General features: G+C 35.5%; 1 protein-coding gene across 1 annotated transcript; it reads right to left on the bottom strand.

The window, feature by feature from the left end:
• Positions 1 to 307: 307 nt before the first annotated feature.
• Positions 308 to 17,853, bottom strand: LOC141351468 (NACHT, LRR and PYD domains-containing protein 1 homolog). Its single transcript, XM_073858323.1, has 16 exons — positions 17,769 to 17,853; positions 13,791 to 15,363; positions 13,533 to 13,613; positions 13,305 to 13,376; positions 13,044 to 13,178; positions 12,777 to 12,935; positions 12,578 to 12,661; positions 12,379 to 12,446; positions 4,660 to 4,715; positions 4,047 to 4,108; positions 3,730 to 3,947; positions 3,213 to 3,469; positions 2,966 to 3,082; positions 1,746 to 1,896; positions 1,561 to 1,605; positions 308 to 1,459 (listed from the first exon to the last, which is right to left on the bottom strand). Exons 1-16 carry the CDS (start codon positions 17,851 to 17,853, stop codon positions 1,182 to 1,184), a joined length of 3,441 nt encoding a protein of 1,146 aa, XP_073714424.1. The 3' UTR covers positions 308 to 1,181.
• Between the last annotated feature and the right edge of the window lie 676 nt (positions 17,854 to 18,529).

The following is an 18,529-nucleotide window of genomic DNA, read 5'->3' as shown; positions in this document are numbered from 1 at the left end:
AACTTCAAACGATCCAATCAGATCTCGATGGACAAATTCAAATCCAGCCCTGCCTTATTTAATCTCAAAAGCCGTTTCATTCGGATATACGTCATCACGGGGAAAATAAGGCAATTGCTACTTCCGTTTCATGGCGACTTCAAAAAATATTTGGCTCATTCATAGAGATTTATAAAGAAATTTGATTGTAAACGTTACGTTCTAGCTCTCAAAGGGAGGGGAGCCTGACAACCCACTACTCAGGACCACCGATGCAAGCAGGGAGGCATGGAATTGCGTCACGAGAAAAGGACACAAAAAACAAATACCGTATAAAACAAAGCTTTTATTTTTGTACAATACTAATGTGAATAATAAACAATAACTTTCTGGGGAAAGGGGAGGGCTGGACAGACCAAAGCAAAAAAATCAACAAAAATCCCCACCCCAAACATGTACTGTCCCCCAATAGATTCTAAAAGTCCCTGCCTGACACACGGTCAAGGCGTCCTAACCAAACTTACAGCTGGTGGTCCGCCCAGATCTACCTAGTGTTTCTAGACAGAGAAATATACCTACGGATGATATGTATACCCCAGGGTAGCTCTAAATCTACTCCCCAACTCCCTGTGAAAAAATGAAAGATAATTAACACAAATTATAATGATCCACAAACAACAAATGCTCCCTCCTGCTGCTACAAATTCCAAAAATATGGAACACAAGCTAGGTTTATGAACACACAAAATAGTTTGAAAACTATTGTAAAATGTTAAATATTTATATCAAAATGTCAGAAAATTGCTAAATGTCATACATATCCCCACATAGGGTACAACCAAAACCAGCAGCATCAGCAGCGAGAGTGAACTGGTCCAAAACTGGTCTTTTTAAAGAGCTCCAGTTCCCAATCAGCTGTAGAACCACCAATCAGCTGCCGGAACTCTCACACAAGCAATCTTGCCTGGTAAATAAAACATAAACACACAAACCACAAGCAATACTAAAACAAAAATGACTACAAAACGAACCCAGAACATTATGTACATAACAGCGTGCATAAGCAAAAATCCACAGCAAAGTGCATATTTATAAAAACTGTTTTAACATGAAACAGTGCTTTGTTCCACGTCAGGGTCTGAGAGCAGAGATGCAGAGATTTGAAACTATTTAGCTGCACACAATCTAACAATCTGTCTGTATTACTGAGCACTAGTGGATGATGACGACTCTAAGCTTTCTACTAGATGAGGTTCCTTCTCCTTCAGCAGTTTGTAAAATTCTGCTTTTACAGCTGAACCTCCTGAGATCAGCACCATGTACAAGATTCTCATCTGTTTTCTGTGGGTATTCTCAGCATGAACTTCACTCCACATTTCATCTGTAATCATCTTCTTTGACCTCAGACAGTCAGCTATCTCCATCACAGACGTGACTCTCTGAATGAGTTCATCTCTGTGGTTGTCCACAAATTCTGATTCTGATTCAAGCAGAAAAAGATCAAGACACTTGTTATAAGAGTTGATACATTTATGATATAAACAAAATAATATTGAATAGTGAAAATGTAGGATTCAATACCCATGTCCTTTATGATAGCAGTAGAGTCAGTACTGGAACCTGATTCTATTGAAATAAAACAAAACATTTGATCACGGAGAGATCTCGAACATCATGAACATCTCAACAAATGAAAAGTAAGTGAGCTGCTTAAAAATCTAAATAAAATTTCAACAACAAGCTTTATTTACAGATAAGTTTTATACCTGTAAAAAAGATTTGGCGTGGTGTCCAAACTGTTGTCTCTTCATCGGTTTTATCCAACAGACCGAGCTTTATCTCCTCAATGTTTACATCCAGAATCACTTCAAATGTGGGATGAAAGTTTGGGTCGAAATCAAACTCAAACAATTCATTCTGAAAAATGAAAATTGGGATTAACTAGATAGATGTTTTTAAGCACACATTTTCCTCAATTCAACTGAATTCAATCTGATTGCCGATAATGAAAGTACTATTTATACGGTATACCCTTAAACAATAAAACCTTTATTAAATATTTCAAATCAAAACTTATTTAAAACAGTTTTTTTATTATCATAAATGTACATTATAAACATCCTGAATAAAACTTTGCCAGATCTGCATTACAAAACCAGTGCAATGGTCATTCAAAACTAGTCCGAATACCACAGATTTGGCAACATTGTCAAGCGTTCCTACATGTTGAATGAGTGACTCCGGGAGGGGCGGCCACCACAGCAGCAAGCAGGCTCTTAATTGGTTAACGCGACACAAAAAGTACTGCGTCAGATGGTCAGTTTGCGCGAATGGCGCGAATTGAGCATCTGGCACGGTAGACGGAATTGAGTCAATCGCACCGCGCCAAATGCCTCATCCGCGCCGTGAGACCTCCAGACACGCGTCAACGCATCTTCACATTGACTTAACATTGAAATCACACGCATTTAACGCATCTACCACGGCTGGTGTAAACGCAGCATCAGACAGAGTTTAGATTAATCCAGGACTTGGCTTTAGTTATGTTAGGAGAGTAAGTTTTTACAAAGATGCCTTACAAAAAACATTTTTGGTTTGCATATTGAGACAAAACAATGGCACAGACATATTTTAAGATACTATACCGCTATATTTACTATTTTAAAGATACTATATCGCAACATGTTTTTTAAATTAAGGCAGTTTAAACATGCTATTTAGTCTAGAATAAGCCTTGTCTGGGAAACCACCCAAAGATGTCAAAGACATGAACATATGCAGCAGGTACTTTAGGTGGGATCATTACTTACATGATCAATTAAGGTGTCTACATGACAGTTACATCTACAAAAAGATGTTTTGCATTGAAACATAGCTAATGATAAATTACACATTATGTAAGAACTGTGCTAAAACCTCAAAAACCCCAATAAAATACTAAATTAAGTTAGATCTGTTTTAAAGTATCTCATAGTCATAACATTACCTCTGGTTGTACTTTAAGTCCCTCTGGTAGACAACACAGACTGTACTCTCTACCTGGAGTCAGACGACATTTTGAACTGGTCTGAATGTGACGATTCTCCTTGTGTTGGATTTTTACCTTAATGAAAGAACAAAGAAGTTGTCAATTTCAGTTATGAAAGTCATATTTCACTGCATGAACCATTTGCATAGGAGAAAATATAATAATATTGAAGCAACAATAACACTTGCAGTTAGGCGTGCAGTACCTCTGACAGCGGGACATTCCTTGGAAGCAAATGGACATCCAGTATTTTCTCTTTCTGTTTCACAGATGTTGGACGGACAAAAAACAACACTTGGGACCGAACAGGAGACTCAGGGTATATGATCTTTTTTATGAGTCCAAACAGGGAAAACTCAGTGATATTAATAATCACATGAGTGCTGCTCACATTGAGTGGCTGCAACACTTCTACATTATCACCAGTGATGTGTGCTACAGCCAAACTGACTTTATTCTCCTCTGTAAAAGACATTTAACAATTTGAAGACAGTTTACAGAGATTTAATAAAATAGATAGTGTTATTTTAAAATGCATTTTTAACATATGTCATGTATCTGACTGGTCATGTACATGCCCCAGAGCACAATGCAATGTGAAGCTTGTGTACAGGTGACTCAATATGAATACAGCTTGTGTCAAGTCCTGATCCTTTAATCTTTTCTCTGTCCCATCCAATAACAGACCAAAGTGTCCATTAAAAATCAATGCACAGACATACCTGAGAAAATTTCACAGTGTGGGAGATGCAGTTGTGAGATTGAACCTTCAAAACAGTCGATGTTGTACAAGGGACCTGCAGGCTGCATCTGACCCAAACCATCTAAGCGCCGTGTATCCCAGGGCACGATTTTATACAACATCTCTCCTTTACCCTCCATCACAAACACAAGGTTTGTCAAACTGCACTGAAACTGACCAGCATGTGGAGAAACAAACCTAGAGGACGAAAACACATCATTGAGGATTAAGGTGTTTTTTTTTTAGAAAACTCTAAGCACTATGAACAACTGAATACGTCATATAAATGTTGTATACCTGTGTGTATTTTCTCCATTGACTTCATCACTATCAGTGAGTTCAGGTGTGAACATGGAGGTCTGCATTGAAGAAAGAAACAAAACCATTTATTTTTTTGAAAATGCCATTTTATATTGGTAAATTATAATTCCCAATTTTATTATTATTATTTTAACGTTAAATGTTACATTGGCCTAATCTCTGGCCTAATCACAGCCGTGCTGATATAGTGTAATATCACATTCCTACTCAAACGATATAGCGTTATTAACAAGAATATTGTCGCTCTAGAAACGTAGGTCTTGCTTTGCAAAAAAAATAAAAGTAGATATAAAGACTGAAAAATTTATTCTCTAGGGGAGGATCTTTATACAGTCTTGTAAGGCCCTTGCATGTGCAGTAGGGCAACTTCAAAAATGTGAACTTGAGAAACAAAAGTTAATGTCAGATTTAATTGTTGTTCAGAAATAGTTTTTATATGTTATTGTGATTTCAGCGAGCAATTGATATCTGTCTCTATTCAGGTAGATTTTGATTTTAGTCTTGCATGACTGAAAAGACTTCACTGGGGAGTTGCAAACATGACCACAAAGTGGTGCCACTTCCGTAAAAGGACTTTGGTGAGACTCACCGTTGGTCCAGGTGCTTGTAATTTTGAGGAAGACACATGCACCAGAACCTCTTCCACTATAAAACAAAACTGAATTTACATGTTGTACATGTTGTGTAAAACAATGACAGGGTTGCTCATAAACATAAAATACTAAACCTAATCTCTTTCTATTCATGACTGCTTCTGGATGCTGCTCAAATTCCTGCCAAGCCACAGATCACAACTCAACAGTTTACATTTATACATTTACAGGATGTTTAAAAACTAATGAAGCCCTTTATAACCTTTCATTTCGCCCTGATGTCCCATATGCCAACCTCAGTGCAATAAAAGGGTAACGTATGTGTCACTGCGCAGACCAATTGATTTATGACATCAAAATACTGCGAGAATGAGCTACTTCAGTTACAGAAAACAATGAGGTTACTGTCACAGTATCTCAATTGGTTTAAGTTATTATTGGTTTCAGGGCCGTGCACAGACATTTTGAGGGGCAGTGGCCCAAACCAAAAAGGGGGCACAATTTATATGGTTTTAACAATATGATGTGTTATAGATTAGTATCAAATAATATAAATGATGGAAAACAGACTTTATAACAAGATTTAGAGTGTGACAAAACTTCTTAATATTCTATATGATTTACATGCTGAAGCTTTGAATCCATGTTTGCAATTTTGAACAGCTTTTGCAGCCTCCCTTCCAACTCTTGTCTTTTTTTTAAAAACATTGTTTTTTTATTTTTTGTCGACAAGGTGTGCCAACAACAGCAAATGTGGTGTTATTTATATTAGATCTCATCGGGTACTCATTAGACAATCACTGTAATTCTAAAACGTTTGCTAAGTTGTTAGCACTTTAAGAAGACAGAGAGCAAATCATCCACAGAAATAAAAAAACATAGGAAAGCCGAGAGAGGTCATCCATATTTTTTATTTTTGCTGCTTGTTTTCTCGTGATCTCGAGATAACAAAAGTTGTTTTCTCGCTATCCAGACATAATAATCCAAATGCCAAAATGTAATTTCCTGTCCATAATATTTAATTTATTTTGAAGTGGACTGCTGATGCATACGGAGTCTTCGCCGTTACCACGCGTAGCTAATTGTCGATAGACTTAATAAAAAAATAAAGTTCAGGCATGAAAACGGGTCAGGGGTGAAAAAGGTGACAAGGGCGCTCGAGGGGCGATGTGGCCTCTGATGGGGCCGCGAGGTGGGAGGACCCCCCCCAGAATAAATATTATGGGCTCATTAGGGAACATGCTGTAACTTAACTTATTTATTCTTCAGGCATGTGAATGGCCAAGGACAAAAAAGAAGGGAGGAACTCAACATCCCTCCATGTGCGCAGAAACAAAATTCCCACCATAACATACATGACCATTATTTAAATTATTTAATTCTGACGGACAATTTAGATTTAAAATGTAAACATTTGACTAGTAACAGAAACCATATTTAATTAAATGGGTTGATAAATGTGGAAAGCTGTAACAAGTAGAATGCCCTTACTATTTTACATCTGCAATAATTTTATTTTGCCATAATCAGACCATCAGTCACAAGGCCATACAATTTTAAGTTGGTTTTGCAATAGGGTGGACCTGAAGGCCTACATCTAATTTAAAATGACTTAATTTTACAATATAGTACTGGTTAAATGAATTACATTATGGTTTTTTTGAGTCATGGGTTGAATAATTTTCAGATAAGCAAAAGAGTGATGTGGGAAAATAAAAAAAGGAACTAATCAAGACATTACAAGCATATAAAATAGAAAAGAACAAAGTTACAAATAAAGTAAGATCTAACATTATTGATTAGGTAGAAAAACAGTATCAAATTAACATAACACCGTTTTCATACTATAAATTAAATATAATTAATCTTTTTAAAGCTATAAAAGTGATTTCCTTTTGTCTTTTGTAGTTTGATTAACATTATGACTCAAACATAACCATTTCTTATGAGACGAATTGTCCCTTTAACAACGGAGAAGCGATCTATACACCGACACATGATCAACTTCTCACTTATAATAAACAACTGTTTTTATGAGAATACTTGCAGAGACTGTGGTATTACAATATAGTTTGTGCGTATATCTCCTGTCAAGCCCAAAAAAATATGCGTTTGCGTGATTTTTGAGTTTGTGCGCGTATGCGCACTGAAAACAGTTCACTTTAGCATCTTGTCGCTCAAATAGTCTAAAATCGCTTAAATGTTACTGTAAACAGTAAACTTTCTTATGAACTGTATTAGTAACAGTATGTTCTTATTACAGCATTTCATGCAATATTTTGCAGTTTCACCATATTTACATTTAAGTACTTACAGCCGTAGACTAGTAGACCAATGTGTCTTACAAGCGAGGAGTACGTCCATAATTCGTTCCAATCCATTCCAACAAAAATCTTTTAGGACACTTTGCACTGTCAGTCTATGTAGATCAGTCGCGTAGCTATGGGTGGGCCTGGGTGGGCCTTGGCCCACCCACTTGTCAGCTATGCCCACCCACCTGCCTATCCAGTAAAGCCTATTAGTTATCTTAATGAGTAAATTTTGTTGCAATTATCACTATACTTGACCTATAAAATAAAAAAAATTAAACTCTTGTTTGCTATTATAATAAGGAATAAGTTAATTTTGTAAATAGTAGTGCAATAAGTAGCGCATTTCGAACAGCCTCCTCGCCCCTCCTACACCCCAGATCATAGAAATGAACACCCGGTTTAAGGCTGACACGTATGGAATAATGAGAGCTGCGCTGCTTCATTGTCTTAGAATGAAGGTCACGAAGACCTTCGGTGAGAAGACTTTATTACAGCTTGATGGTGCACCCTTTAACATTACCGTTGAGGATTCTGAACATGAGGTGTTGATTCAGCAGCTAAAAAAAGAAAACTCTTTGCCGATAACATTTGCGCCCACTTTGAGCCTTCTGGTCTGAAAACGAGTTGTGTTCAGGCGCATTGTTGGTGAGTTGCTATTTCGAAGCAAATAAAATAGACTATGTCACTGACCAACTTAAACCTGCTCTTAAGTCAATGGAGCAATATTGCTTTTGTTATTTAATGAGCGCGTTAGTAATATGCGCCTACGGGACGACAACGCGCATTTGCTTATCACATGGATGCGCAGCAGCACACAAACGTTTAAAATATGAAAAAATCAAAGGATTAAAATTTTAAAATGTTTAAAAACATTATTATTGAGTGTCTTGACTTAATGAGGACCGAGTATGAGACGTTAGAAGGCGTATAAAGCTGCTTCACCTGTAGCCTGGTAAGTAATTAAATGTTTTGCTTTAAACAAATGCAAATATTGCATTTATTTAAAAAAAATTAATGCTACCCCACATATTTATTATATATGATGACTTTGTACCTGTGAATATGATGAGATGAGAACCGTTTTTATGTTATGCTTAAATTTCAAAACACCCAGCGCTGTTCTAGTGCTGAAACGGCACGTTTGTAAATTATTGATCTCCTGTTCGTTACAAATAAACTATTTTTGAAGTACAAACCTTTTCTTGCATATTTGTAAATTATTTTTTGAGATTAACCCGATCATGCTCTCCATACATTTACAACAATTAAAAGCCTGCTATTTTTACTTCCATGACTGAAAGAAAACGACTTCAAAAAGTTTAAATGAAGAATTTCGTTGCAAAACAATATAACTACGTTTTTAACATTTTTGTCAAATTATTATTATGTTATCAGGTTATTATTTTGTTTTATAATGCTACTTAGCTGTATTTTTTAAGTTATGAAGGTTTAAATCAAAATAAACCAACTGCAGTTGAATTGATATTTATTGGAATGCACAACCAAAAAACGAGATTGCTGGAAAAAAAGCGGAATTATGTATTTTTGCAACGAAACTCTAAAAATACTTTAAATATAAGCCTAATTTGTTGGTATTTGAAAAGTACAAAGCTTTTCTTGCATATTTGTAAAATATTCTTTGAGATAAGACTGATCATCTGGGCTATCAATACATTTACAGCCACGAAAAGCCTGCTATTTTTACTTCCATGACTGAAAGAAAACGACTTTAAAAAGTTTAAATGAAGAATTTCGTTGCAAAACAATATAACTACATTTTTAACATTTTTGTCAAATTATTATGTTATCAGGTTATTATTTTGTTTTATAGTGATACTTAGCTGTATTTTTTAAGTTATGAAGGTTTCAATCAAAACAAACCAACTGCAGTTGAATTCATATTAATTGGAATGCACAACCAAAAAACGAGATTGCTGGAAAAAGCGGAATTATCTCTTTTTGCAACGAAACTCTTTAAATACCAACAAATTAGGCTTCTATTTAAAGTATTTTTAAAGTACAAAGCTTTTCTTGCATATTTGTAAAATATTCTTTGAGATAAGACTGATCATCTGGGCTATCAATACATTTACAGCAATGAAAAGCCTGCTATTTTTACTTCCATGACTGAAAGAAAACGACTTTAAAAAGTTTAAATGAAGAATTTCGTTGCAAAACAATATAACTACATTTTTAAATTTTTTGTCAAATTATTATTATGTTATCATGTTATTTTTTTGTTTTATAGTGATACTTAGCTGTATTTTTTAAGTTATGAAGGTTTAAATCAAAACAAACCAACTGCAGTTGAATAGATATTAATTGGAATGCGCAACCAAAAAACGTGATTTCTGAAAAAAGCGGAATTATCTCTTTTTGCAACAAAACTCTTCAAATACCAACAAATTAGGCTACTATTTAAAGTATTTTTAAAGTACAAAGCTTTTCTTGCATATTTGTAAAATATTATTTGAGATAAGACTGATCATCTGGGCTATCAATACATTTACAGCAATGAAACGCCTGCTATTTTTACTTCCATGACTGAAAGAAAACGACTTTTAAAGGTTTTAATACAAAAAATTTACAATTTCATTACAAATACAAACAACTCAATTTTTTATATCAATCTTAAACTGGTGGTCTTCTTCCTCCGCTTAGTTTTTTAGTTTACAAATTCTGCCAAAATATGGAATCGGGATGGCGCCACGAACTGGCTTTTAAAGGAGATGAGACTCTTATTGGTTTATTGCACATTGCGCTTAAATTGTTAAAATAGGGCCCATACAGGCTTTTGTTCTGAATAAACGGTGATATATTGAAGCTGGTGTAGTTGTGTGTTTGTATATTTTGATAACAGATGCATTTTGGGTTAAGGCCCACCTGATTTTCTCTGGGCCCACCCACATTGTGAATCCTGGCTACGCTAGTGATGTAGATGTGTTGTTTTAATTGATTGACGCATTAGAATTCTACAATGATAGTTTTACAGCGTTTTGTGTTGACTTTACGTACCGAAGGCAGTCACTCTACGCATCTTCAACAAGCTTGTGTTTTTTTTTTTTTTTTTTTTTTTTTTATTCAAACAATTAGATGAGATTTACAATCACCTTCAGGAGAACATTGTCAAATAAAGAAGATACAGAGAAGTCAAAATAAAAGGAAAAGGAGAAATAAAAAAATAAAAAAAACACAAAAGGGGTATGTACAATCAAGGAAAAAATATAATTAACAATAAATATATAAAAGCAATGAAGGAAAGCTATCAAGTTAAGTTGGAGTCAATAGAAATATATTTTTTATATATATCCAAAAACTTAACACATTTTTTATTTTTAGTCAAACAAAAAGAATTGAGCAGTGAGTCAACTTCAATCAGGAAATGTGAAAAAGTAGGAATTGAGCCCATAAATTTTTGTTTATGGATAAAAAATTTGCCAAACAAAATAAAAAAGTTACATAAATACTCTTTAGATTTGTTGGCAGAGTCAGAGTAATAGCAGATAGTATCTTTCAAGCTAAAAGATTGTGCAGGGATAGGTGTTTTGTTTAGATGGGAGTGCAAGTCTAGCCAAAATTTCTGCACAAACTTACAAGAATAGAATAAATGTAATAATGTTTCCTCTTCAGTGCCACAAAATGTGCAGGTACTAGGAATATCAACATATTTGGAAACAATTGAGTTAACAGGATATATTTTATGCAGTATTTTAAAGTGGACTTCTTTGGTTTTATTGGGAAGAAAATATTTGTGAGGCAACAACCACGTTCTTCTCCAATCAATATTATTAATTAAAGCAATCCAATGGGATTTACCCCGAGGAACAATACAGTCTCTTTTCTGAAATATCTGGCGAACATGTTTATTGTTACATTTCTTGTCATAAATGCCAATGCCACCCAGCAACAAAGCCGACTCCTTTATATCTTTTTGGGTGTATAATAAGTGGCTCTTAACCAGATGCATTAGGCCTGAGGGAATGGCTTTAACAACAGTGTTATATTCTTTGAAAGGAATAGGGAAGTCATGGACAGTCATGAAGCGTTCATACGACAAGATATTGCCAAAATCGTCAAATAAAGAAAGAATATAAATTAAACCTCTATTAAACCAATTAGTGAAAAACAACAAGCTTGTATGACGAACAACACAGAAATGCGGATGACATCACAGTAGCGCGAGAGCCGTTCGAAAGCAGACTTCCTTATGACTTCTCGATTCACTCTCGTGATACTTTGATGTCACCTGCCTGCCTGTCGGTTTTTGAAGCGCAGCATGAACTCAAACAAATCTAATGTCTGGGATACATGTTTGGATGACGGCGAAGGGCGCGTCTTCAAACAACGCGCGCATACCCCCCCCTCCTCCCCAAAAATGTTTTGTGATCGAATCTACAGGATTCACGTGGGTCACCTTTTTTGGATTCAAAACGGCGAATTTCGCCGAAAGGTGAGGGATTTTCATGCCTGAAAGTTTGATGTTCGTGAATTTAGGGACCATCTCTAAAGTGCACTGTACACGTTTCTATCTTCAATAGTATTTAACAGTTTATTTGAATAAATATAAAACATCTAAAAAAGTGGGCATTATAGTTGACAACCACGAACACTTTACAGTTGGTTTTGTGACTGTTTGTTGACTTTAAGTTATTCCATTTTAATGCTGTTTAAAGTAGAAACGTATATGGAGTACTTTAAAGACGGTCCCTAAATTCAAATGGTCAATTATTGGCAAATCTGTTTCATCTTGAGCGAATCCCTGAAGCAAAATCTCATTTGTTCATCCATGCTAATTTGCTAAATATGCTTTTGCTGTCTAAAAATTATGTTCTATTGAGTACACGTAAGCTTTGGTCGCATCACAGGAGTACAGCTTTTGTTGTGTCGAGATCACGAGAAAACAGCAGCTTGTTTTCTCGTGATCTCGACATAGCGGAAGTTGTGTTCTTGTGATGTGATTAAAGCTAAAAAATAACGAGAAAATTAAGTAGTGATCACGAGAACACAAGCAAGCAAAAATAAATATAGAACACAACCTCTCTCCGCTTCAAACTACCAAGTTACTAATTGAGCAGCTCAACAACTGAGGTAATGTAATGAATCTACCTGTTAATACAACAAACTGTCGTCTTCGCCCTTCAAAGAGTGGACACAGAATGTGAAAGATGCTGCGGAGCGGGCGGGAAATCACGAAGTGGATTACCAGAAACAGTGGATCTTTAGACGAGCGATAACAGAACACTTTGACTGGGGTTGGCGAGAGGGGCACCTCAGCCGATTAGGGCAGAAGGGCAGTTGCTCTAGCCACCGGGCCACCCCCCTGTGCACGGCCCTGGTTGGTTTATATTATTGGTACTATTACAAACAGCAGTAATTTAGTTGTTATAAACAAAAATTCCTTACTGTATTCTGTCTTCAGTTCCTCCTCTGTTGAATCTTTGTCACGTTTAAGCAACACAGATGTCCTCCAGCTAAAGAGAATAACAGTGTGCAGTTTACAGCAAAGTTGTTTGTGTGCAATTTGTTGGAATTTCTCTTTTGGAAAGAAATAAAGATTCAACAGATGAAACAGAAAACAGACAGATTATATATAAACTCTTACATATTGAGCATCCAATCCATGTCCGTTAATGATTCCTGTAGGGTCTGGATTACCTCCTGTTGTAATGTCAATATGGCTTTTATCCTGAAACCAAAACATTTACCTTTAAAATTTCTTTATCACTTTTCACTCTAGATTGACGATTAATGATTATTAAAAGATTTTAATACAAATATAAGATATACAACCGAAATCTTACACAAGTTCACTGAGACTGGGACAGGTATGGATGAGGGAAATGATTGTGTGGACCAGTGTGATACTCAAGATGTCCACCTGCAGATTAATTTTCTTTAAACCAGATGAAGAGCGCAGGACTCGTATGAGAGCAACAACCTCTTTATCAGAACCTTCAGGTCTGTGATAAAAAAACACAGAAAGTAGAAACAGAAAGAAAAACATTTAAGCAAAACATTAAGAAGCAGTAAATTGTATATTTTTAAAAAACTAGAGTCAAGTTTCTCACTCTTGTGTACATCTCATGAACATCTGCAGAACGTTTCTCCAGTTTATTGTACAAATCGCTGGACGAGGACAAATCAGAGTTAAATCTAAGGGTATTGGTCTATTTATTGAGATTTTGGAGCAGCTTATGGACAATCTGCAATACAAACAGCGAAACAAACTTTAATTTTGGCATCAAGTCTTGCAAATTAATTTGAAAATATAAACTTTGTATCAGTGGCATGAATGAATGATGTGATGTTAAATGATTGTAGTTTCCTACGTGACAACACCGTCTTTAACTGATCCAATGATCTCTGGACAGCTTCTGTTCCGTTTTTTATCCACTTTTGTCCTGACAATTAAAATAAGTATTTCCATTAAATAATTACAGAACTGCATCTGTGTTGGCAATAAATGGCATAATATTCACTGTAATGTCCACTACTGGCATACTTTCTGCATGTAAAACAATAATGCTTATATGTTTACAATAATTTTAATCCATTACATCAGCTGATTCATAATCTTTCCGTCTCCAAGAGCCAAGATTAAATCCCCAACATCATCCGAAATGTGATCAACTATCAACCTTTGAAAGTGAACAGAGACATTATCAGACACTCTTGCTGTTTGCTCAATGTAAGGTGTATGTTTCATGTTTAACATCAAAACTAACATGATCTAAATAAATTATGAAAATCTTGCAGTATATTGTTAAGTATTTAATGTGTTGCATGATCAAACAAACAGTCTGATCTTCACTTACCACAGCTCTTCATAACGACACAATGCAGGCTGAAGTATCTTCAGATGATCAGATGTAACGTTGAGTTTCAAGTTTCTGATGCGTTCACAGCACTGTAAACAAAACCGCAGCACCCAGCAGTCTGTCTTGTTTAGGGAAATGTTGGAAAGATCTAGAATCAAATCTTTTAAAACTTTCCCAATGAAGCTCTTGTCATGAAGCTCATAGAGACAATGAAGAATGAACATCATGTTTTCATGTTGATATTTCAGTAAACACTGATGGATCCATTCCTTCAGCTGGGTTTCTATGTTGATACTAACAGTCACATTGTGCTTTTTAAAGAATGAGTTGATACTTTCATTCTTACAGAGACCACAGAGGAACAAAATTACAGACTGTAACTGATTTGATTTTCTTATTTCTGAATCTCTGTTTGAAAACTCAGCAACAGACCAACAGGACGAAGCCCATCCTCTCGCTACAGTGTGAAGAAGCTCTCTGACTTTCTTCTGAGACTCAATTTCATCCAATAAGACAAAGTACAGAGCAGTGAAGAACTTCTGAAAGCTGAGATGTATGAATCTGAACATTGTCTCTTGCTGGATTCTTTTATCCAATAGGAATTTGTTCAAGAATGGATGGTTAACTGGATCTTGGATTGTTTCTTGGATGTTTTTCTCATCAAACAGAACTTGTTGTTCCAGCATCCCTCTCTCTGCCAGTTGACCCAGACTCCTCAGCAGGTTTGGGACAGACTCATTCAAACCCTGACAGTGATGCTCCAGTACAGTGGACACAAACTCAACATATATGGATGTGGTTGTTTCCAGACCTCTTGTTAAATCTGCACCATCATTGAATCTTTCTCTGATAACTGTGCAGATGATCCAGCAGATAACAGGAATGGAGCAGACAGTCAACAGGGTTTCATTTGACTTAACAGACTCATAAGCCTTCCTAAAGAGTTCCTCATCTTGAAAAAACTTCTGGAAGTACTCCTCTATCTTCTTTTTAGAAAAGCCAACAATTGTATTTGTGAAACATTGAGGTCTGTTGATCAAACTCTTCAGTCTCTGTGCAGCTGAAGATCTGGTAGTGACCAGCAGGAAAGAGCCAGGCAAAATTTGTCCCTTCAGCAGCGCATAAACAGAGACTTCAGGTGGGGCTTTCTGGTGTACATCAGTGGCTTGTAGTGTGTAAGGAATGTCTTGGGTGAATCTAAGCTCCTCAAATCCATCAATAATAAAGAGCACGTTTGATCTGATCTTCTGTAGCATCTGTATAATCTCATTGGAAGTTAAACTGCAACTCCAGCTCAAGAGATCAATCAAACTCATCTCTTCAGAGAAACACATCAGCTCTTCACACTTCAGATAAAAAACAAGATAAAATTTTGCTGGATATTTTCCAGATGCCCAGTCTAACATGATCCTTTGTGCTATGGATGATTTGCCGCTCCCAGAGCTTCCCTGGAGTATAACAGCTAATGGATTAAGTAAAGCTCCAAAGAAGTGATCAACACAAACTTCAGTTACTGGAAGAAAAGGAAACCAGTCTTTTTGAATGATCACAGGTTCAGTATACAAAGATGCTTATGACCGTTTATCAACAGAAAAGAAGGTTCTCGATCTCTCCATCTCATACATTTGTATAACTGACATCTTATATCGATCCACCTAATCCCAAGGCACTGCAGGAAATTATAAGGTAACTTAATAATGTAAAAATTAGATGAAATTGAGAATAATGTGGATGTTTGCAGTGAAAAGACTGTGATCTCTAACTGTATTAAGTAATAAACTAAATAAATAATAAACATGAAGAATATCACACTGATATATTAACCACACATTCCAGTTGAAAGCCCTTGCCTTGTGCAATTTAACAAACTTAAGGTATGTTTGAATATTATTATATATTATTGTATATATATATATATTTAATTGTATATATTATTTTTTGCAAAATTGTATAAAGATTTGTCTAGAGAAACAGAAAAATTTGGTAACACTTTAGAATAATGGTCTTAATAGGAAGTTACACGGGAACTAATGCGAAACAAATGGTTACCTCTGCATTAACACTGAAATCTCTACTAATTACTAATAAAGAAGAACGATTAACTATTAAATAGGTAATTGTACATGTTTGGGTTAAGTAACAACTAGTAACATATTACTTTTTAATAATCATTATTAATTACTGCATGTTAAAAAACTCCTGCAGAACTATACATTAATTAAGACTTATTTAAAGTAACTATGAATTAACTGAGTATCAACAGTCACATAAAATCATGCCAATGCGCACTGTATTATCCTGTAACTAATAATACAATTTGAAACACAAATATGTTGGTAACAGTTAACAATAAGGTTTATTTGTTAACATTAGTAAACTACATTAGTTACCATGAACAAATAATGAACTGCACTTATACAGCATTTATTAATCTTTGTTAATGTTAATTTCACAATTAGTAATACTTTATTAAAATCTTGTTCGTTAGTTAATGCACTGTGAACTAACAGGAACAAACAAAAGCTTTATATCTATTAACTAACATGAATAAAGATGAATAAATACTGTAACAAATGTATTGGTCATGTTATTTAATACATTAACTAATGTTAACTAATGAACCTTATGTAAGGGATAATGTAGAGGCTTGTATCACACTGTCGGGGCTTATTTCCCGACAACTACCGGCTGCCTCTACATTATCATGCTACTTGTCAAATAAGAAAAAAAACGGACATGAATATGAATTTTATTGGCATATTCGTTTTAAATTAACATTTGTATCCTTCCGCGAAACTTTGCACAGATGCATAAAATGATCGTAATACCTTATTAAGATCATCTGCTTCATACTTGTCTGTCTCCGTTTTTTCTCTTTTAGCCAGTCTTTGAGAAGTTTTAATGCCCATTCTGTATTTTTTGTGTGTTGGCTTCGTAGCTGTCATGCTCTATTTTGTCAAGTTCAGTCTCAGTAAGCTGTCTGTGTCTTGTCGTGGTTGTCCAGTGTTTGTCACAAGATGGCGCCAAACGGTAATCTTTATTGATCTTTATTGGCGCGGAGCGATTTTACTCGTACAAGTAGCACCGGCTATGCGATATTACTTTGGAGCGGTTATTATTTGAAAAGAACGAACCTGTGTAACGGAGTTAGAATTGTACATAGTTTTCATATAGTTTTATTGTGAATTCTTATGAATTCAACCGTTAGTTCCATGTTGTACTGGTGCCCTCTAGTGGTTTGTATGAGAACTGCAGAAGAAGAAAAAATGTTAAAACAGGAAATGATGCAACACAGCAGTTGATATGGGTACTGCTGGCTGTGGGTGAGTCTGCATTTGCCTCGGTGCAATTTGATAAAATATAAAAGATATAGATGCAGATTTAATGTAAAATAAGATTAGTCTTTAAGTATTTTATGTTTGTAAAGTAGTTATGGGTAATATTTTGAGTATTTAAAAGGCTATTTGGTGTTTTGTGAACTTTAGTGAAGCTGTGGCTAATGCTAATGCTACTACACGTTTTATCTAGGTCACATATGACTGGCAGTTAATGATGAAACCACTAAAAGGGTGATTTTTGTTTAATATTACAGGTATGTTTCTTTCTGTATGTTCTTAATTGTTATTATATTTATGTTCCTTTTGTAAAATGTAATTAAATGTTGTGATGTATACTTTTGGAAACTATGCAACAAAGCAGTTGATATGGGTACTGCTGGCTGTGGGTCACATATGCCTGCAGTTAATGATGAAACCACTAAAAGGGTGATTTTTGTTTAATATTACAGTAAAGAAGATTTTCATCGACTGACAGTTGCTTGCCGTGTATTTATTGACGAGTCAAAGACCATCGTGTAGAGAGTGTGGGGTTCGAGTGGATTCCAGTAAATTCATGATAAAGCACAACGCAGAGTTAAAGAGAAATCTTACACTTTTTGCATGGGAACAGTAATCTGTCACTTTGGTCTTCTGAAACCCGTCACATTGGTGCCGTGACCTGTTGGATCACCGGTCTTCTCGAAGAGGATCGCCGTTGAGTTGCTGTTTCTGTCTATGGGCATTGCGGTATGATATTTTAAGGACTCCCTTTCTGACGGACATTTTTTTTTCTTCGCTTTTTCTCTGAAAAGACTCTTTGAAAAACAGAAGTATTTTTTTTTTTTTTAATACAGTTTTTTTATATGGGACATTTTGATTACGGATATTTCCTTATACCTTTAATTTTTGCCTTATAGTTTTATTTATTTTTGTTTCGTTTTTGATACATTATCGCTACTTTTGGGACTGTGTACATTTTAAAGGTTATGTACTATTAAGTACTTTCTGTAGTGATATTGTTTCATTGATTTTCATTCATGGGTGAAAAATTTGGACAACGTTTTGATGTTAGCAGTCCCATAAGCCCTTTTATCCCGCGTGGTAGGGGTGTTTTGACCAACAGCCTTTATAGTGGTGATCCAACACCTGTTGTCAGTGGAGGTGATCGTTCTCGCATGGCATTTAATAGTGCACAGGGTGTTGGTCGGGGTCTGTTTTTCAGAGACCCTCCTGTGGAATGCCATGTTGGGGATACAGCTCCTTTGCATATTGCAACCAGTGATAGTCAGGTGTTGGATTGCCTAACTGATGTGTTTGGGAGACTGGGCGAACAAATTAGCGATGCCGTCGCTGCCAAATTAATGGAAACAGGAGTAATCAACACTAGTCGTGGTTCTCCATTATGTGGGGAAGCTAACT

This window comes from Misgurnus anguillicaudatus, chromosome 2 (assembly GCF_027580225.2).
Source record: "Misgurnus anguillicaudatus chromosome 2, ASM2758022v2, whole genome shotgun sequence".
NCBI classification, from domain to species: domain Eukaryota; kingdom Metazoa; phylum Chordata; class Actinopteri; order Cypriniformes; family Cobitidae; genus Misgurnus; species Misgurnus anguillicaudatus.
Note: the sequence above shows the minus strand (reverse complement) of the source record. Positions and strands in the feature narration are given on the sequence as shown.